The sequence below is a fragment of the Castor canadensis genome, chromosome 1 (genome assembly GCF_047511655.1).
Source record: "Castor canadensis chromosome 1, mCasCan1.hap1v2, whole genome shotgun sequence".
Lineage (NCBI taxonomy): Eukaryota > Metazoa > Chordata > Mammalia > Rodentia > Castoridae > Castor > Castor canadensis.
Window position 1 is genome coordinate 57,094,318 of NC_133386.1, and position 23,331 is coordinate 57,117,648.

General features: G+C 34.0%; 1 protein-coding gene across 1 annotated transcript in view; it reads right to left on the reverse strand.

The window, feature by feature from the left end:
* Lin28b (lin-28 homolog B) overlaps window positions 1–23,331 on the reverse strand; it is a 119,514-nt gene that overhangs the window by 34,296 nt on the left and 61,887 nt on the right. The window contains exon 4 of the mRNA XM_074077755.1: window positions 8,203–8,387. Within this exon, the coding sequence (XP_073933856.1) occupies window positions 8,203–8,387 (185 nt within the window). The remainder of the gene's footprint in view (window positions 1–8,202; window positions 8,388–23,331) is intronic.

Consider the following 23,331-nt stretch of genomic DNA (forward strand, 5'->3'; position numbering starts at 1 on the left):
GAAAGCAACAGTTCAGTTATTCAATGGTAGCCCTTAACAGTCATTAGTAAGACGCAGAAGATGCAAATTCACAGCTGTCCAGGATACAAACAAGTAGGATTGTGGGGAATGTCTTATAGGGGATCAACACATAGGAATCAAGAAGGAATACCTACTGGTCTACATTTTGGAATTACAACAAAAGAAAAACATAATTAAAAGGCACAAGGTACATTTAAAGAGGTAAAATATAAAATTTTAAAGAGCAAAGTCTCAAAAAGGCAAAGGAAGAAAAAAACACATTGTTTCTACCTGATTAATTGACCTTTTCCTATTTTCTTCCTCTGCCCTTTAGAAGTATTTTTCCTTACAAGCCAACAGTAAAAAAATATAGCTAAACCCCAGTCACTTCAAATTATGAGGCAGGGTAGGTATATTATTTTACAAGATTATTGATAAATAAATATTTTGTAGTAAAAACTTAAGAAACGTTTTTCCAGTTTAAATTAAATATCCAAACTGGACACAAAATTAACATGCATTGACACTGTGACAAACTATTTTTTCATTTCCTGATATTCTGAGGTTAAGCTGTATGAATTTAATTTACATTATACAGTTAAAATTTATTATTATAAAAATAAAATTTATTATTCACTTGAAGTGAACTATAGTTATTAAATTTTTCTAATAATAAACACTGTAAAATTAGCTTGTTATAACCATAAGCTAAGTTTAAAATAAGGAAACTATTTGATGACTTTGATGTTTTGCACCCAAAATGTGCTGGCTAATTTTTCCATTCCATTTACCATTTCGGTCTTTAAACTGCCTTAATCTCCTGCCCTCAGATGTTGACCTTGTAAGAATAGGGGTCATAGGTCAGAATAGACAGACCTCAAAGGATCTGGACTATCAATTCATGCCTGAGAGATTTCTCTGCCACAATAGGAACCTACTAAACAGCAAATTCCTAAATCTAATCACACGAGTATCAGGGTGAAACAGTTATTTATTGGAATTTGTTTTACATTTTTCAGGGATCTCTAGCGCCCAAATAGCATTTTAATTTTTCTTTTGGAAACAGGTTCTGGAATACAGTAAACATGAAAACAAAATTACTGAAAGAACTTTTAAAGTAAAACAGATATTCCTTATTAAACAACATCAAGTCTAAGTACAGGTTTAATATTTTCAGGAATGCTATGAAGATTTCAAAAACATACAGTCCTAGATTTCCCAAGTCTAAAATAACTAGAAAACTTCAAATTACAACAGTGAGATAATGAGTGGAAAACACTGCTGCAGAGGTGGGGGTGGGGAACAGGATTACCACTATTTAATTTCAAGCTCACTTGCTCTAAATGTGAATGAAAGCACTATGTAAATATTTTTCATTGTAACAAAATATATAGCCTCCAATAAGGAAAGCCTAAGTAGATTAAAAAAAAAAAAAAAAACCAAAAAGCTCATATAAAGCTCATATATTCCAAAATCTTCTTGAAAATTTAAAGAATTTGAACCCATAAAATTATGGTCTTGTAAAAATAACTTTACTATCACACATCTCCACTTTCTTAAAAAAAAAAAAACCTCCCAGGCAAGTTAGCTGTTCTGGGGCGAGACTAAATCGGACCTCATATAATCAGTTTCTGTTTCTGTTCACCCTGGCCATTCTGGCCACAAATGGTGAGAATATAATAACATACCATTTAACATTGAACTACCAGGAACATCAAGTAACAATCACTTCTATAAAGAGCATCTTTAAAATGATAAGTAAATAAGCCTTTCTACCTAATAGAGTCAAAAAGAAGAAATTTCTTACACTTCCACACCAAACATCTTAACAATCAACTTCTTTCTAAACAAAATACATTACCATTTTACCTTGTATAGAAAATTAAAAAGCTTACTCGTGTACTAATGCAGTTATGCAAACTAAATATTGCACCAAACAAATGAAGACTGTAGAACATTGGCAATTTTTGCTAAGTTATTAAAAAAAATCTCAAGTCAACACCATTGAGAAGAGAACTTGCATTATTAAGAATAGCACTTCTTAGAGTATGTGGTTGGGTCAAAAGAAGCAGAAAGGTTAAGGAGAACAAAGACCACAGTCATTATCCTAGAGGGAAAAAACAGAATTTAAAAGGAGGTAGAAACAGAAACCAAAAATAAAACAATAAAAAGCCACAGTTAGATGTATATACCTAACATACACATCTACTACATCTGCATGCATTTTAAATGTTCTTAAAAGTTGCACATACTTTATTCACTATTAAGGATTAAAATAATTTAATATGAGTAGATTTTCAAACCAATTGTTTCACTCCAAGTCCTTTCACTCATTCAAAATATGCTAATACAAACTAAAATTTTATTATATAAAATATTTAATTGTATGTTATATGCTGACATGACTTCATATAAATACTAAACTTTAACAATAGCAAACAAAAGCATCATTTTACCATCCTCCCCTACAATTTGTTAAGAAATTATTTCTTTTTCCTCAAGGAAATTTTTTTAAGAGAAAAGGTACCAAAGGTAGGCTAGTTTTTTATAAGAAACAAAGGTTTCCTAGTCTTTTCCTAGTCTTTATGATATTATAAAATATTTTAAGATCTTATTCTTTTGAAAACAAACACAAGAAAAACAAGTGGAAAAAGTAAATGTAAAATTATCATATTTGAAATTTTAAGAAAACTTTTAAGTGGAAGATTTAAAATAAAACATATCATCTACTATTTTGGAGTAACTAAACACTAGCAACTGGAAAATTTTAAATGGAAATTTTAAAGTTTTTATGAAATGGAATTAAAACATTTATCAAATTTAGAATTTGATTCCATCACTCAAAAGAACTTATTTGTTTGGTTCTGATATTTTTATATCACAATAAATTAGGCAGAATTTTAAGACAGTTAAAAAAAATTCCACTTTCTCTCAAAAGTACTGTACTCATAATTTAGGCACAATTTTCAAAATTATTTTATATTTTTTGTCACAAAGACATAATTCTTCACAAAATATGGTTCTACCTTACATAAAAACGGTCAGAATTAAATTCTCCTGAGTGATGGAATAATACTCTGAATTTGTTAAACATATTAATTCCACTTAGTAAAAATTTTAAAGTTTCCATTTTAAATCTGAAATGACAAATTAAACTTTCTAACCTAAAATCATTGGAGAAAAAATACTCTTTTCAACAAACGGTGTTTGATCTATTCATATTATTCACAGGAAAAAATTAATCTTGATCTAAACCTTACACTTTATACAAAAACTAGTAAATCTAAATGGATCACTGATATATAAGCAAAATGTAAAATTTGAAAACTACTAGAGAAAACAAGGAAGAAAATCATTATGAAGTCAACCAAAGAATTCTTAAACTTGACAGCAGATAAAACATTACATCAAATAAAAGATTGATGAACTGCCTTCATCAAAATTTTAAAAATTCTGCTCTGTAAGAGGTATTAAAGAGGGTGGAAAGTCAAGCCACAGAATGGAGGAAATTTTCAAATAATTTATCTTGGGAAACTCTCACTGTGCAAAAATAAGAAAACAAGAAACTCAGTAAAACATGGGCAAAGACACAGACATTTCACCAGAGAATATAAAGATGACATAAAAATACATAAAAATATAGTCAATGTTAGTAGTTATTAGGGAAATGAAAAACTATGATAGTGCTGGCAGAGTGGCTCAAGTGATTAGAAAGTGGACAGAGTGCTTATGTAGCAAGAGTGAGGCCTTGAATTCAAACGCCAGTGCAGCAAAAAAAAAAAAAAAAAGAAAGAAGAAAAATTATGATAACCTCTTAGAATGGTTAAAATTAAGGACTGGAGGTGTGATGCAAGTGGTACAACACCTGCCTAGTAAGTGCAAAAGGCCTTGAGTTCAAACTCCAGTAACAGTAAACAAACAAACTAATAAATAAAGTGACAACACTATATTGACCAAGATGACTAGCTGGCGGAACTCTCATATATTGCTGGTAGGAATGCAAAATAATACAATCTCTCTGGAAAACAATTTGACAGTTTCTTAACAAAGTTAAACATATACCCATGCCTACATTATCCAGCAGTCCTACTCCAAAAATGAAAACAAATGTTCACACAAAAACCTATACACAATCTTTGTAGCTGCTCTGTTCATGATGCTACAGCTAGAAAATGTTCTTCAACAGATAACGGGCCATCTCCACATAATGTATTACATATACGGCAGTTTTAAAAAAAAGAATGAACTACTGATACACTCAACATCGTAGATTAATTTCAACATTCTGCTAAGTAAAAAATCCAATTTCAAAAGGTTATGCAGTGTATAATTCCATTCATATGCCTTTCACAAAAAGACAAAACTAAAATGAGAAATGAGGCTATTGGTTGCCAGCCAGGGGTTATAGTAAGGGGTAGGTAACCATAAAAGATAGTAAGAAGCTGGTTTTCAGGTGGTGATAAACTGTTCTGAATACAAATTATACTGGTGACTACAGGTATGTATACATGCATTAAAATTCATAGAACTGTGCACCAAAAGAAGAAAGGGTTGGCTGGGTGCTGGAGGTTCACGTCTGTAATTCTAGCTACTCAGGAGGCAGAGATCAGGAGGATCTCAGTTTGAAACCAGTTCAGGCAAATAGTGCACAAGATCCTATCTCAAAAGAAACCACTACCTTCATTTATGTACCTACCTGTGTCCATGCCTATAAAGTGCTTTGTACCAGTTTTGATGAGTGAGCCATCTATACTAACTATTGGCTCTTTTGGTTGTGCTTTAAATCTCAATCTTTACATCCATTCAAAAAAAAATCACTCCAGCAACTGTCCTCCTCTCTCCTGAATGTTAAATCTTTCCTTTTATTATACTACTCCCCATCAATAAATACATAAATATGCTATAATTTCCACCCCTGAGCTGTTTCACATATTAATAAGAAAATTTCCCCAAAACCTGTCTACATCCTGTCTTTGCTTCCTTTCCTTTCACTCTGTTGATCACAACTCACACAGGCTTTTATTCCCACCAGTCCACTGAACCTATTCTAGTCAGGTTCTCTAAAGATTTCTATGTTGCTAAGTGGTTCAAGTTTCAGTGGTCATCTTGATTGTTTTACCCTCAGCACTTACTGAATGTCCCTGATACCTTCTCCTTCTTGAAGTTCTTTTTTTGTCGTCTAAAACAAAATTGTCTGATGTTTTTTTCCTATTTCCCTCTTTGTTCCCTTTGCTGTTCCTCTTCCTCTATGCTGGAATGCCCCAGGGTTCAGGCCTCTTTTCTGTGTCTACTTGCTCTGATTATGATTAGTATTATAGCTTTCAGTCTCTTTTCACCCTCAAATATTGCTGAATTTTTATCTCTAGCCCTAAAACTCCATTATCATGCCTCCAATCTACCAAATCTACTTGGATGTTCACTATGGACCTCTAAGCATGCCCCAAAACACTCTATGGACTTACTGCTCCTTCTGCAGTCTTCCCCATCTTAGTAAACAATCCCTCCATCTTTCCTGGTACCCAAGCCAAACAAACCTTGGAGTCATCCTGGACTCTTCTTCTCTCACAGTCCACATCTGATCCATCAGTAAATCCTGCCGTCTCCACCTTCAAAACATATGGGAATTTTCGCTCACCACTTCCATATCTACCACCCCAATCCAAACCACCACCATTTCTTTCTTGTAGTACTGTTTGTAAAGCTTTCTTTAGTGATCTCTCAGCTTCCATCCTTGCCTCTCCAAATTCTGGAATACTCACAGTTTCCAGAATGGCACTGTAAAAAGTGGTGTGGTGTGGCTTGGAAATGTCCCCCAAAAGTTCATGTGTTGAGGGCTTGGCCCCTAATGCAGAAGTGTTCAGAGTTGGGCCCTTGGGAGGTGACTGAATCATGAAGGCTCTAATATAATCAATGGATTAATCCACTGATGAATTCATAGCTTCACGGGCTATTGGGAGGTGGAGGAAACTTTAGGTGGTAAGGTCTAGTTGGAGGAAGTAGGTCACCAGGGATGTGCCCTTGAAGGGTATATTTTGACCCATCCACCCCTCCTTCCCAAAAGCCATGAGGTGAACAGCTTTGCTGTACCATACACACTCCCTTCCATGATGTTCTGCCTCACCACAAGCACAGCGACAATGAAACAAAGAAACTATGACTGAAACCTCTGAAACTGTGAGCCAAAATAAACCTTTTGTCCTTTAACTTTATTGTTCGCAGGGATTTTATCACAGTAATGGAAACATGATCAACACAAGAAGGTAAATCAAATTTTGTTACTTTTTAGTATCTTACCATTTTCTCCAGAATCAAGGTTCTTACAATGGTTGACAAAATCCTGTATGAAGGAATGCCCTTCTCTCTCATGATTCAACTCTCGGCCTCCACCATTCTCCTTCTTACTGATTTCAAACCAAACAAAACATAAAACACTCTAGAACTATACTGTTAAATATCTAATCTAAAAATGGGGAAATAAAAGATTATTTTATTTTACTTTACTTTACTCGTATATATGTATGTATGCATAAATTATTATTATCTCTCTGGGAGCAGACAATCACCTTAATGGCTAAATTCATCATTAAACTTTCACACATTTTTATGGACTTCCTTTTGCACAAAAAATTCCTAAAAATGTGGATAAAAACAGAATTTATTCTCTTACTAGATAACTTTGTCAAATCAGTGGGAAAGTAGACAATAAATGCTGTAGTGGTAACAAGGTGTCAGTCTGGAAAGAAAACTAGATCCTTACAGATCTTTCTTTAAAAATAAACTACAATGGGAAGACATAAAAAGCTAAATTAACTAAATGATATAAGAAAATACAGATGAACAGAATATGTATTTTTTTCTTTGTTTTGATACTGGGGATTGAATATAGGGCCTTGCATGTGCTAAACATATGCTCTACCACTGAACTATACACACGGCCCTAATATTTCTTTTGAGATGGTGTCTTGCTATATATACCAGACCAGCCTCAAATTCACAATCCTCCTGCCTAGTCTTTACAGTGTATTTACTACTGTGTAGGTTGGTAAGCCAAATAGTAATCAAAGTCAAATAACATTATGGAAAGAGTCACAAATTAATTTTTTTAAAGATTCTAAGCTTCAATTATATTTTTAAAACCACTATCATTAAAGCTAAAATGTATTTCATAAGTTGAAAAAAAAAGAAATGTTTTATTTGTTCCATATGTTTTAAGGCAAAAGTTACACACCTTAAATATACAAAGTATAAATCAACAACAACAAATAAACATCTCAATAAAAGATAAAAGGTCAAAGAACCAGAACTGTGCAATTTGTATAAGGAAAAAATGAAAATGAATACTAAGATTCAAAAATATATTCAACCTGTAATGTAATCAAAAGATAAAAAGAAAAAAAATGAGCTGCATCTCTTAAGCTATGTAACTGGAAAAATATTAAACAAGATAAAATTCAATGAGCTGTCTTGTTTTTGGAGTGATTATATTTAGTCCCTAATTGTTCTGGACAGCAATTCAGAAACAGGTATCAAAATTTTTAAGGTGCTTTTACTGGTCCAGAATTTTCACCAATAAGTATTTATCCTGAGGATACAATCAGATAACTTTTCAAAAATGTACACGTAAAATATTCAAAATATTAAAAATAGCCTAAATATCCATTAACACAGCATTTTTCATTTAAAGTAAATTTTGGCATATTCACGCAGTGGGAATTTTAAAGGCATTAACGAATGACATAAAATAGTATGTGATACATTAAATAAAAAAAACCTGCAAGTTTCAAAACAGCATATACTGCTTAGATTTTCTATATGAGGGTTATCTTTCCCAAACAGACAAAGCAATTAAGTAATTTTTATTTGAAATAAACAGATGGAATGCTGACAAATTTTGGATGTACAGAGTGGCAGCTCTGTCTTTGGGAACTTCAGCTCCTTATTCGTGGTCTCAAGAGCGGTCTGATGAAAATGGTGGCCAACAGACTATTCAGCAATTTAAGCTAAATGCCCCTCAGTACACTACAGATAATTCAAATTGCGATACAGACTATATTTTTGGCATATTCTATTTAACTACGGTAGTGGCATTTTCTTTTGGCTAGACTATATAAAATCCAGTAACATATAATAAAATATAAAGAAAGTTTTGAAGATCTTTGCCCAATACAATAAACTGAAAAATTAGTCAAGTAAAATGATTACCTATCTCCCTTTGGTTTTCGTTTTTGTAGTGTCTTCCCTTTGGGTCTTCTTTCACTTCCTAAACAGGGGCTTCCACCTGGTCCTGTTACCCGTATTGATTCAAGGCCTTTGGAAGATTTTTTAAATGTGAATTCCACTGGTTCTCCTTCTTTCAAGCTTCTAAATCCTTCCATGAATAGTTTACTCTGTAAAAGGTGAGGGAGCAAGAACAAAGGAAAGATCATGTTTATCACTGTTTTATAAATTATCCCTGTAATCTTAAGATTACAAGCAATCTTGTATTTTTACAGTAGTTTTTTTTTTCTTAATTCAGTGAAACATATCATTCTAATGTTTTCAATTGCAATGCTAGCAGATGGAGAATAAACTACTACCATTTTTTAAAAGTACTCTGTAATACTTACAAAAATTTAAATGTGCATATTCTTTGACCAGCATTCCCACCTTGAGAATTCTACTATGTATGAACAAACTCACAAAGTCTCACTAAAAAAAAAAGACACCACAGCACGGTCTGATAAAAAACACAACTACCCTAAATGCCCATTTAATCCCATTGAATAAATAATGATACAGCCAAATAATGTAACATTATTAATACATTAACTTTTTTTTTAGATCTATATACACTGGTGTAAAAAAGTACACATACTATTGTTGGGTAAAAAACTAAGGTTAAAGAATAGTGTATGCCATGTATATGAAGTTTTTAGAAGACATGTTGATTTCTGTAGAGATGGGATACAGAACAGGACACTCAACTCATGAAGAGTAATTTTTTCCAGTCCTGTTCTGAGAAGGTGGAGAATTTTACTTTACTGAACTTTTTGAGTTGTTTATGATACTTTTAATTTAAAAGACAGTTGATATTTGCAAAAAAAAAAAATTTTTTTAATTGTAACCTTGATTTCAAATACTCATTAACTCCTTCACTCCTATTTTTTTTAATATTTATTTATTTATTTATTGTTTTTCCATTTATACATACGTGTATACATTGTTTGGGCCACCTCTTCCTCCTGTCCCCCAACTCCCCTCCCCTTGTCCCCTTCCCCATCCCTGTCGCTTCTAGGCAGAATCTGTTCTGCCCTCTTATTCTCCAATTTTGCTGAAGAGAAAACAAAAGCGACAGTAAGAAAGACACAGCATTTTTGCTAGTCTGAGATAAAGATAGCTATACAGAGAGATTCCTAGCATTGCTTCCATGCACATGTGTATTACAACCCACATTGGTTCATCTCTACCAGACCTCTTCACTACTTCCTGGTCACCTTCCCATAGTGGCCTCTGCCAGTTTAAGATTACTATTATTTGCTCACCTACATTGGGCACATCAGCCACATTCAAGTTTTAGGTTTCCTTCCCTTTCCCTATTCCTCCCAGGTGTGTTCTCCCCTTAGTGTGGTGACCCATGTCCAATAATATTACCACATTTGTTTTAGGGCTATAATCACGTAATTCACTCTTATTTTTTTCACCACGGAAAATGTGTATTTTACATCTTTAATTTGGAATATCATGAAGTTTGTAAAGACTTCTGAACTTGGGGGGCAAAATGAAGGAAGCACAATATGGTAAAAGACCTCAGTTCAAGTCCAGTTCTTTAAGTAAATAGCTATATAGCTGTAAGTCAACCATTTTACATCTTTCCTGTTCATCCATAAAATCAAATGATTTGCATACGCAGTAACGGTGGATCTGAAAGACTCCATGAAAACAGGTCAAATAAGTTTGTGAAATGCTGTATTTTGTTTTCCCTCGTGCAAGTCACATTAGCATGTTAGTATCAGAAATGTCATCTCCTGCCCTATGAACACTAGAATAAAAGTCTTGTTTAACGGTGTGTTTAACTCCACAACTTCCTGAATGAATTGATCCTAGAGCCCCTTCTTTACGAGGAAAGATGACTAGCGTACTTTAGGAAAAATACTGGATCAGAAAGTCTTCACTCTTCCCAAGTTTGTGATTCTAAAGGCATCTACTATGATCTGGATGTGGTTTGTTCCTCAAGGATTCATGGTCTCATGGCAGTAGGGTCTACTGGGAGATCTTTAGGTCAATTAGTCACCTGCTTTTGGAAGGCATGTGAGACTTTGGTGTCTCACTGGCTTCTTGTTTTGTAATGTGATCTCTTGCTCTCTCAGGTGTTGCTGCCATAATGCCATCTGCCACTGGTCCTTTACCAGAAGCTGAACGAATGTCCTCTCTACCTGATTTTGTACTTTGAACCTCCAGAGCTGTGATTAAATAAACTTCTTTTATTTATGGACTTCCTTTCAGTTACCTGAAGTCATCAGTGATCAGAAAATACTAAATGTAAAATTCCAGAAATAAACAATTCTAAGTTTTAAATTACATACCATTCTGAGTAGCATGATGAAATCTCAGACTAACCCACTCCACCACATATCCTGCCCAGGACAAGAATCATATCTTTATCCCACTCCTGCTCATTAGCAAGTAGCCATCTTGGTTATCAGATCAACTTGTGATATCACAGTGCTAATATTTCAATAACCCTTACTTTATAATAACTCCCAAAGGACAAGACTAGTGATGCCGACAAGTCACATAATGCAAAAAAGAAGCTGTAAAATAGTAAGTGCTTTTTCTAAGTGAGAGGGTAAAAGTTCTTGACTTAATAAAAGAAAAGAAAACAAAATCATATGCTGAGGCTGCTAAGATCTATGTAAGAATAAATCTTCTAACCATGAAACTATGAAGGTGGCAGAAAAAATCATGCTGGTTTTGCTGTGGAATCTCAACTGCAAAAGTTATAGCGACAGGTAATTAGTGAAGATGGAAAAGGAAGTGAATTTTTCAGGCATTTACAGGAAAAGACATAGTACACAAAGGATTGGCATATAGTATCTTCCCTTTGCCATCCTTGTTTTCAGGCATCCATTGGGGGTCTTGGAATGTATACCCACAGATAAAGGGGGACTTACAGTTAATTACATATAACCACTACTATGGAACAAATAAAAGTGGTAGTTCAAAATTCAGTGAAAAAGGAGACTACTCATTATAAAATTAACATGATACGTGAAAATAGTTATTAAGATTTCTAAGTGGAAATCATTTGACATAGTGGAATTCTTCATGCTAAGGTCTACAACAGCGTTTTTTCTGTTGTCTGATAGTATGTTGGGTGGAAAAAGAATACCACCTGGCTACACCCCTTAAAATAACATCATAAATTAAAAGCTATTTTAATAATTCTAAAACATACCTTTTTTCTTCATTCTCTGCATTTTTATAAATAGTTCTTCTGTTTTCACTCTTTCTTTTCATTCATGAAAGTACAGATGATTTACTTCTTTTCTTTCCTTTTTTTGCAGTACTGAGGTTTGAACTCAGGGCCTTATGCTTACTAGGCGCTGGCCACATTATTTCTTTTAAATAAGATGAATTAGCCAGGCACAGGTGGCTCACACCTATAATCCTAGCTACTTCCGAGGCTTAGATCCAGAGGCTCAGAGCTTGAGGCCAGCCCAGGCAAATATTTTGTGAGATACCATCTCCAAAACAGTCAAAGCAAAATGAACTGGAGGTGTGGCTCAAGCAGTAAAGCACCTACTTTGTGAGCACAAAGCCTTGAGTTCAAACTCAAGTCTCACCAAAACAAACAAACAAACAAACTGGAACATAGCACAACTACTGAAACAAGAAACAGGTTTTTTTTGTTCTTGTTGTTTTGGTTTGGCAGTACTGGGGTTTTAACTTAGGGCCTCACTCTTGCTAGGCAGGAACTCTACCACTTGAGCCACTCCGCCAGCCCTATATTGTATTGAAAATTTTTGAGATAGGGTCTCTTGAACTATTTGCCCCATGTGGCTTTAAACCATGATCCTCCTGATCTCTGCCAACTGAGTAGCTAAGACTACAGGCATGAACCATCAGGTGCCCGGCTCAAGAACAATTTTAATTACAGCTATCAGATATTCCTATTTTTTTGTTTCTGTAACAAAAATTCAATCACTTATTTGTTGACTAATAGTTCCTAGTGTATGGGTGTACTTTCACCAACTTCATTTGATTTCATTTTCCATTATTAATATTTTTGATAGGTACCATTTGTAAGTGAACTACTCTTTCAAATCTAATGTAAAATTCTGGCCATACAGAACACTATATTCTGGCTATTATCCTGATATTATGAAGGAATATTTTCTTATTTCATTATACATGTTCTTCCTGCTCCCCAAATTAGTACATAAGGCAATTCAGACATATAATACTTGACAAAAAATAATGAGTATCTCTACAAAACTCTCTTTAAGATGAGGACAATAAGAGTCCTACAATCCTAACTGATGAGTGGCAGAGCTAGGACTCAAAGGTGCATCTTTTGACACAAAAAGCCCATGTAAGTCACCATGCCTAGTAACATTCTCTGGAATATTTCAGTCATTCCTCAACATAGTCATGATATTAAAGTTTCGAATCCTGAAGCTGTGGATTCCAGAAGACCTCTATACTCATCCCTTGCTTACCTTTTATCCCTTAAGTTTCTTACCTTTATCCATTTTTACCATAAAACTTCTTAGCTGATCAATCATAAGAAACTGATACTTTTATGGTGCATGTTTTATTTTATTGCTTTTCTTTGGAACTAAATAGTTAATAGACTAATGGCTAAATAAGCTTTAAAAATAAAATCTACACTTCTATCATATTTCAACTAAATGAATTATAATTTCCAGAAGCCTTACTATAAAAAATACATCTTAAGTAGTAGAATATTAAATTTATATACACTGTGTACAATTTAAGGGCATGTATTATAAATTTAGAGCAGTGTTCTCAACCAGATTTTCATTAAACCCTCGTCAAAGAGCCTTTTTTGGACTGGAGGTATGGCTCAAGTAGTAGAGTGCTTGCTTTGCAAAAGCAATGTTCTGAATTTAAACCCCAGTCTCATTAAAAAAAGAGCCTTTTTTCCTATTTGCCTCCCCACATGAAAATTTTCAAACCATAGATATACTGAGTATTTACTTATATATTTTGGCACTTAGAAGGACCACAAACCACTATAATTGCTATGATGTTTTTGCTCCCACAATAATCGCTTTTCACCTTCTTTTTTTGTGTGTGTGAGTTCATTCCCTTTAGAATGTATGTCCTAGAACAATCAAAAGTAATGCAAAAAGGTACAATTAAAAAGTCAGTGGATAAATTACAAAGGAGTTTTAAAAATATGAATACAGAAGTCAGCAGAAATGGAGGAAAGGGTACCTCTAAAATGTGATACACAGAAAATTATCAAAGTGGTATCTCTAAATCTAACCATATAAACATTACATTAAGTATCAATGAACTTAATACTCCAATTAAAATACAGAGATTGATACAGTGGATAAAAAAATCCTACTTGTCATCTGTAAGAGAGCCACTTTAACTATAAAGATACAAAAAGACTAAAAATAAGGGGATAGAGAGATAAAACATGAAAACAGTAAGTAATAATAAGATTACTGCTCTGTTATTTTACTAAAAGTAGACATTAAGTAAAAAGTATTACCAGAAATAAAGAATGATATTCCATAATGGAATAAATGAAGTCATAACAGTCATAAATGTGTCTGTGCCTAGTAATAGAACGCATAAAGAAAAAAGTGACAGAATTACAAAGAGAATTAGAATCCCAATCATGGTTGTAAGTGTTGGAGATTTAATAAACTATTTTCTGCAGTTAAGAGAAAAATCATTTATGACACAGATCTTAAAAAACTCTATTCACCACTTTGCTCTAACTGATACTCATTAAAAACAACAAATGCAAAAAGCAAACAAGTATGCCCATCAATTGCAAAATAACAATTTTTTGTAATTCCAGATGGCCTGTTCACCAAAATAATAATAAGGGTAGGTCATTAAAAAAGTTTAAATGCTTAGTTAGTGGCAGACTGCATGCTTCCACATGTTCAAGGCCCGGATTTGATTCCCAGCACAAAGAGGGGAAATTTTTCAACCTATTTCAGAACATTTTGCAAAGCATGTTCTTGGGCCAACACACTTAAAATAAAAACCACTTAAAATAAGTGAATGAATATTTGTAGTCAAACAATGCCCTCCTCGTTCCCCTTTTATTGTAGACAGGGCCTTGCTATGTTGCTGAGGCTAGTCTCAAAGTCTGAATCTTCCTACCTTTGCTTCCAAAGTAGCTGTGATATAGGCATGTGCCACCAAATATATCAGATAAATCAAAGAAGAAATCACAAGGGAAATTTATCAATTTTAAGCCAATAATGAAAAACATATCAAAATCTGTAGGATGTAAATAAAACCATCAATAGAGGAAAACTTGTAGATTTAAATAATTATACTAAGAAAAAAAGAGAAGAGGCTAGGGTATAGTGTAATATCAGAGTGCTTGCCTAGCCTGTGCCCAGACCCTGAGTTCAATCTCTAGTACTGAAAAAAGAAAAAGGCTGGGGGCTGGGGGAGCCTCAGTGGGGTCTTACTATAAGAAGCTAGAAAAAATGCAAAGTAAAATCATAAAAGGAGAAAATAGTAAGACTAGAAATCAGTCAAGTAGGAAAAACAACAAAGAACCTAAGGAAGCCAAAAACCAGTGATTTCAAAAGAACTGGTAGCAAAAGAAAAATAAAGAACAAACTACAAAAATTAGGAATCAAAGTGGATTTATTGCTACCAACCTTAACATTCATTAAAATAATAAAGGAATATTATGAATAAATAATCACTGCCAATAAGATTGACAACTTAGAAGAAATGGACAATTCTTTGAAAAATAAGATTTACTGCAATTTCAATTTTAGTTTTTGGTTTTTATTAATGCCCCTGTTCTTTCCTATGTGACTGGAATATGTTGGGGCACTTTAGGCCTCAGAAACAAAAACCTCTCCTTTTCATCTTCTCCTGCTCTCCTTTCACCTATTCTTTAATTTTCTCCAAGGCAGGTCACAGAGACTAAAAATATACTCTAATCTTCCCTTGACTTGGAGTTGCTGGTCATCAAGAAATCTCTGACCTACCTTGTCTGATAGTTGATCACAGGACCCCCATTTCAGAAGGGATCCTGCCTGTATCTTCAAGGAAGGAACACTGCACAGACAGGGTAAGAATCTGAAACAGACAGGTCTTGCTGCGCTTCCCCATGCAGTGTTTTAGCTTTATGAAACCCTTTTTGTCCAGTCACATTTCCACATGATTGTCCAGGCTTCAATCATGCTTATGTAATAGCCTTCATAAAGCACCCAAAGGACAGGGTGTAGAAAGCTGAACACATGAAGACTTGCACCCACCATCCTTAACAACATGAGGACAAAAGCTCCTGACTCAGGACCATTCCAGACCTCACCCTATGTATTTCTTTATCTTGCTGCTTATCTGTATCTTTAAAATTATCCTTATAATAAACTGGTAACTTTAAGTACAATGTATCACTGAGTTCTGTGAACTACTCTAGCAATATAATCAAACTCAATGAGAGAGTTGTAGGAACTCTAATTTGTAGCCAGTCAGTCAAAAGTTCCAGAGACCCAGACTTGCAACAGGAACTAATGTCAGGACAGTTTTGTGCACTAAGCCCTCAACCTATGGGATCTGATGCTATCTCCAGCTTGAAAATGTCAGAACTGAATTAGAGGATGCCTATTTGGTATCTGGTACAGAATGGTGTATTTGCTGATGGGGAGAAACCCAAACACTTGGGGATCACAGAAGTGACCTGTATTGTTGAGTGTATAGTAGGAGAAACCAAGTATAAATTCACTTTTTCTACCCTTTAAAACTGGCTCATGATGAAGTAGAAAATGATCATGTAAAATAAAATCAGATGAACAAGATAAAATAAAAACTTAAAAGAACTCTCAGCAAACTATCAATAGAAAGGAAGCATACCCCATCCACTAAACAACATCTCTAAATGAAGTACTGAACATGTTCCTCCTTGGATTAGGAATAAGGCAAGAATGCTCACTCTCTTCATCTTTATTCAAGTACATGCTAGAGGTTCTAGACATTACAATTAAGAAAGCTGGCAGCAATAATGAAAAGGAAGGGTACATGTCTCTGTTTGCAGATAACATGACTATTTATACAGAATACCATAAGGAATAGTTAAGCAACCACTAGAATTAATAAAGGAGTTCAGGAAGTCTGGTGACACAAGGTTAATACACAAAAATCTATTGTATTATGACATAAAGTCATAACAGCATACAACTACAAAATAAAAAATTTAAAATATGTTGCATATATAAAAAATACAAAATAACTGAGAAAACATTAAAAGATGTATAAATGCTTTATGGTAAAAATTACAAAACAGTGCTGATAGAAATTAAAGAATTAAATAAATGGGGAAGATATAACATACAATGGACTAGAAGATACAGTATTTTTAATGTATTAATTCTCTCCAATTTGATCTATAAAATCAACAAAATCCCAACCATAAGTCCATCAGGTTCTTTGCAAAAAATGATACACCAATTCTGGATTTCATATAGAAATACAAAAGATAGCTCATAAACCATCTGACTAAAAGACTCAATATAAAGCTATAGCAATCAAGGCAGGTTTTGGAATATGGGTGGATAAATATAAAGTAACAGAACAGAGCCCTGAAATAGACCCACACCTATACAGTAAGTAACCTGACTTCTGACAAAAGTGCCATTCCATCCATTAAGGGAAAAATGTCTTTTCAATAAATGGTGCTGATAATAGGCCTTTGTCAAAGAGCTACATCCCTAATCCTTTTAAAGGTAAACACAAGAAAATATTTTTGAGACACTGGGATAGGGAAAGGTTTTCTAGAACACAGAAAACATCCATGATGGGATTTCATCAAAATTATAATCTTCTGGGCTGGGCATGTGGCTCAGAGGCTAAAGCACTTGCCTAGCATGAGCAAAGCACTGCAAAAAATAAATAAATAAATAAAGAGAAAAGGAGGGCTATGATTTAATTTACAGGGGTGAATTCAGCAAGACAAAATAGTAATTCTAAATTGATATGCATGTAATATTGGAGAACCCAATATATAAAGCAAATTACTAATAGATCTTAAGGGGAAGATGGACTCCAATACAGTCTAAGGGACTTTATCAGTCCCTAGGTTCAGTCTCCAGTACACAGGGAGGAGAAAAAGAAAAAAGAAAAAAAAAAAAAAAAAACTGAGCAAAGAACAGGTTAGCTAGGCAGAAAATCAACAAAGAAACAGCAGTTAAATTGCATCTTAGACTAAAGGGACTTAACAAACATGTATGGAACATTCCATTAATTGCTGTAAAATATACATTCATCTCACTGGCACATGGAACATTCTCTAGGATAAACTATATGATAGGCCAAAAGCAAGCTTCAAGCAATTTTTAAAAAATCAACTCATATTGACCATCTTTACTGGCCACAATGCAATAAAACTAAAAATCAAGAATAAGAAAAACTTTGAAAACTATACAAATACATGGAAATTAAATAACTTTCTTTTGAATAACCAATGGACCAAGGAAAACAATTCAAGAGAAGAATTAAAAAATTTGTTAAAACAAATGAAAATAGAGACATAACATACCAGGACCTATGGGATACAGCAAAGGCATTAGTGGAAGTTTATAGCAACCAATGCCTACACAAAAAAAGCAGCAAGCATTCAAATAAACAATCTTTGCATCTCAAGGAACTAGAAAAAGAACAAACCATACCCAAAACTAGCAAAATAAAGGGAATAATAAAGATTAGGGCAGAAATAAATATAATAGATACTAAAAAAAAGTAAAAGATCAATAAAACAGAACTTATTCTTTAAAAAAAAAAAAATACACAACCAAAACTGGCAAACCCTTAGCTAGACTAAGTAGGAAAGAAAGAAGATTCAAATACATAAAAACCTAAATAAACCAATTATAAATAACAACATTAAATGAGTAATAAAAAGTTCCCCATCAAAGAAAAGATAAGAACCATATAGCTCCACTGTTGAGCTTCAGTGCTGGTATCAGTTCTTTTTTAAGTTATTCCAAAAACTTGAAAAGGAGAATCTTCAAAACATATTCTATGAGTATAGCATTACACCATCAATATTCTTATCTAAACAAAGTCAGATAAGAATTTTTAAAAAAAAGGAAACTACAGTTCAATATCCTTGATGAACACAGATACAAAAATCTTCAACAAAATACTAGCAAACCAAATTCAATAGCACATTGAAAAGATTGTGATAAAACAGGACTCATCCCATAGATGGAAGGATGTCTCATTTTCATGATAAAAGTGCTCCAAATAACAAAAACGGAAAGGAGGATGAGAATCAGTAATAAAGGGAAGGAATTTGATGAAAGTGTATAATATGCATGTACAGAACTAATCACAATGAAAGTCTTTGTATAATTAGTATACACTAATAAAAGAAAAAACTAATTAAAAAATAAAAAATAACTAAAGCAAAAATGTACTCAATAGATTATAGAAGGAACACACCTCAATATAATAAAGGCCATCTATAAAAACTCAACAGCTAACATACTAAATTGGGAAGGCTGAAAACTTTCTTAGATCTAGAACAAAACAAGGGTACCTATTTTCACCACTTTTATTCAACATAGTAATGAAGTGCTAGCCAGAGGGATCACACAAGAGAGAAATCAAAGACATCTAAATTGGAAAAGAAGTCAAAATTATCAGTGTATACAAGGAACAGGATCTTAAATAAACAGAAAGCCCTAAAAATTCTACTGAAAAAACAACCCTATTAGAAGTACTGAACAAATTCAGTAAAGTTGCAGGTTATAAAATCACCAACTCCATCAAAAGACCAAAACTGAGAATCATGGGCATTGAAGAAGGAGAAGAGGTGCAAGCAAAGGGAATGCGTAATATATTCAACAAAATAATAACGGAAAATTTCCCAAATCTAGAGAAATCTATTCCCAGACAGATGCAAGAGGCCTCAGAACACCAAACAGACCAGACCAAAATAGAACTACCCCATGGCATATCATCATTAAAACAACACGTTCAGAAACTAAGGAAAGAATATTGAAGGCTGTAAGAGAGAAAAAACAAGTAACATACAAAGGTAAACCCATCAAAAATCACAGCAGATTTCTCAACAGAAAAATTAAAAACAAGAAGAGCTTGGGGAGAGATCTTCCGGGCACTGAATGAAAATAACTTCAACCCTAGGATACTCTACCCAGCAAAACTATCATTCAAAATAGATGGAGCAATAAAAATCTCCCATGATAAGCAGAACTAAAACAATATGTGACCACAAAGCCACCACTACAAAAGATTCTTCAAGGGATTCTGTACACAGAAAGTGAAACCCAACATAACCATGAAAGGACAGGAAGCACCAAACTACAGGAAAAGAAACAGCAAGAAAGTAGAGAGTAACCTCAACTTAGGCACACACAATCAAACCTTCAAACAACTAAAACAACGAAATGACAGGAATCACCACATACCTATCAGTACTAACGCTTAATGTTAATGGACTTAGTTCCACCATCAAAAGGCACGGTTTGACGAACTGGATTAAAAAGGAAGATCCAACAATTTGTTGCTTACAGGAGACCCATCTCATCAACAGAAATAAGCATAGGCTTAGGATGAAAGGCTGCAAAAAGATTTACCCTCGAAAACAGACAGGAGTACCAATATTTACCTCTGACAAAGTAGACTTCAAACCTATATTGATCAAATGAGATAAAGAAGGACATTACATACTCATAAAAGGGGAAATAGACCAAAAGGAAATAACAATTATCAACCTATATGCACCCAATGTCAACACACTCAATTTCATCAAACATACCCTGAAAGACCTAAAAGCATATATTAACTCCAACACAGTAGTTGTGGGAGACTTTTAACACCCCATTATCACAAATAGATAGGTCATCCAAACAAAAAATCAATAAAGAAATCCTAGATCTAAAATATACCATAGAACAAATGGACCTAGTTGATGTCTACAGAACATTTCATCCAACTTCTACACAATATATATTCTTCTCAGCAGCCCATGGAACCTTCTCCAAAATAGATCATATCCTAGGGCACAAAGCAAGCCTCAGCAAATATAAGAAAACAGAAATTATACCATGCATTCTATCTGATCACAATGCAGTAAAACGAGAACTCAACAACAAAAGTAAAGACAAAAAACATGCAAACAGATGGAAACTGAATAACTCATTGCTTAATGAACAATGGGTCACCGGTGAAATAAAACAGGAAATTAAAAAGTTCCTGAAAGTCAATGAAAATGAAAACACAACCTACTGGAACCTATGGGACACAACAAAAGCAATCCTGAGAGGAAAGTTTGTAGCCATGAGTGCATATAATAAAAAGACAGAAAGATCCCAAATCAATGACCTAATGATACATCTCAAACTCCTAGAAAAACAAGAACAAGCAAATCCCAAAACAAATAGAAGGACAGAAATAATAAAAATAAGAGCTGAAATCAATGAACTAGAAACCAAAAAAACCATACAAAGAATTAATGAAACAAAAAGTTGGTTCTTTGAAAAAATAAACACAATCAACAGACCCCTGGCAAACCTGACTAAAATGAGGAGAGAAAAAACCCAAATTAGTAGAAACAGGAATGCAAAAGGAGAGATAACAACAAACACGATGGAATCCAGGAAATCATCAGAGACTACTTCGAGAACCCATATTCAAATTAATTCGAAAATCTTAAAGAAATGCACAGATTTCTAGATACATATGATCATCCAAAACTGAACCAAAAGGATATTAATCACCTGAATAGACCTATAACACAAAATGAAATTGAAGCACCAGTCAAGAGTCTCCCGAAAAAGAAAAAGTCCAGGATCTGATGGATTCTCTGCTGAATTCTATCAGACCTTTAAAGAAGAACTGACACCAACCCTCCTTAAACTGTTCCATGAAATAGAAAGGGCAGGAAAACTGCCTAACATATTTTATGAAGCCAGTATTATACTTATCCCAAAACCAGGAAAAGACACCTCCAAAAAGGAGAACTATAGGCCAATCTCCTTAATGAACACTGATGCAAAAATCCTCAATAGAATAATGGCAAACTGAATTCAATAGATGCAGAAAAAGCCTGTGATAAGATCCAACACAATTTCGTGATAAAAGCTCCAAGAAAACTAGGAATAGAAGGAAAGTACCTCAACATTATAAAAGCTATATATGACAAACCTACAGCCAGCATTATACTTAATGGAGAAAAACTGAAACCATTCCCTCTAAAATCAGGAACTAGACAAGGATGCCTACTATCTCCACTCCTATTCAACAGAGTACTGGAATTCCTAGCCAGAGCAATTAGGCAAGAAGAAGGAATAAAAGGAATACAAATAGATAAAGAAACTATTAAAATATCCCTATTTGCAGATGATATGATCTTATACCTTAAAGACCCAAAACTCTATCAAAGCTCCTAGACACCATCAATAGTTATAGAAAGGTAGCAGGATATAAAATCAACATAGAAAAATCATTAGCATTTCTATACACTAATAATGAACAAACAGAAAGAATATATGAAAACAATTCCATTATAATAGTCTCATAAAAAATCAAATACCTAGGTGTAAACCTAACAAAGGATGTGAATGACCTCTACAAGGAAAACTATAAACTTCTGAAGAAAGAGATTGAAGAAGACTATAGAAAGTGGAGAGATCTCCCATGCTCATGGATTGGTAGAATCAACATAGTAAAAACATCTATACTCCCAAAAGTAATCTACATGTTTAATGCAATTCCCATCAAAATTCCAATGACATTCATTAAAGAGATTGAAAAATCTACCATTAAATTTATATGGAAACACAAGAGGCCATGAATAGCCAAGGCAATAATCAGTCAAAAGAACAACGCTGGAGGTATCACGATACCTGACTTCAAGCTATATTACTAAGCGATAACAATAAAAACAGCATGGTACTGGCACAAAACAGACATGAAGACCAGTGGAACAGAATAAAGGACCCAGATATGAAGCCACACAACTATAACCAACTTGCCTTTGACAAAGGAGCTAAAAATATACGATGGAGAAAAGACAGCCTCTTCAACAAAAACTGCTGGGAAAACTGGTTAGCAGTCTGCAAAAAACTGAAACTAGATCCATGTATATCACCCTACACCAATATTAACTCAAAATGGATCAAGGATCTTAATATCAGACCACAAACTCTAAAGTTGGTACAGGAAAGATTAGGAAATACTCTGGAATTAATAGGTATAGGCAAGAACTTTCCAAATGGAACCCCAGCAGCACAGCAACTAAGAGACAGCATAGATAAATGGGACTTCATAAAACTAAAAAGCTTCTGCTCAACAAAAGAAATGGTCTCTAAACTGAAGAGAACACTCACAGAGTGGGAGAAAATATTTGCCAGCTACATATCAGACAAAGGACTGATAACCAGAATATATAGGGAACTTAAAAAACTAAATTCTCCCAAAATTAATGAACCAATAAAGAAATGGGCAAGTGAACTAAACAGAACTTTCTCAAAAGAAGAAATTCAAATGACCAAAAAACACATGGAAAAATGCTCACTATCTCTAGCCATAAAGGAAATGCAAATTAAAACCACACTAAGATTCCACCTCACCCTGTTAGAATAGCCATCATCAGCAACACCACTAACAACAGGTGTTGGCAAGGATGTGGGGGAAAAAGGAACCCTCTTACACTGCTGGTTGGAATGTAAACTAGTACAACCCTCTGGAAAAAAAATTTGGAGGCTACTTAAAAAGCTAAACATTGATCTACCATATGACCCAGCAATACCACTCTTGGGGATATACCCCGAAGAATGTGACACAGGTTAGTTACTCCAGAGGCACCTGCACACCCATGTTTATTGCAGCACTATTTACAATAGCCAAGTTATGGAAACAGCCAATATGCCCCACCAGTGATGAATGGATTAAGAATATGTGGTATTTATACACAATGGAATTTTATGCAGCCATGAAGAAGAACGAAATGTTATCATTTGCTGGTAAATGGATGGAATTGGAGAACATCATTCTGAGTGAGGGCAGCCTGGCCCAAGAGACCAAAAATCGTATTCTCCCTCATATGCGGACATTAGATCAAGGGCAAACACAACAAGGGGATTGGACTTT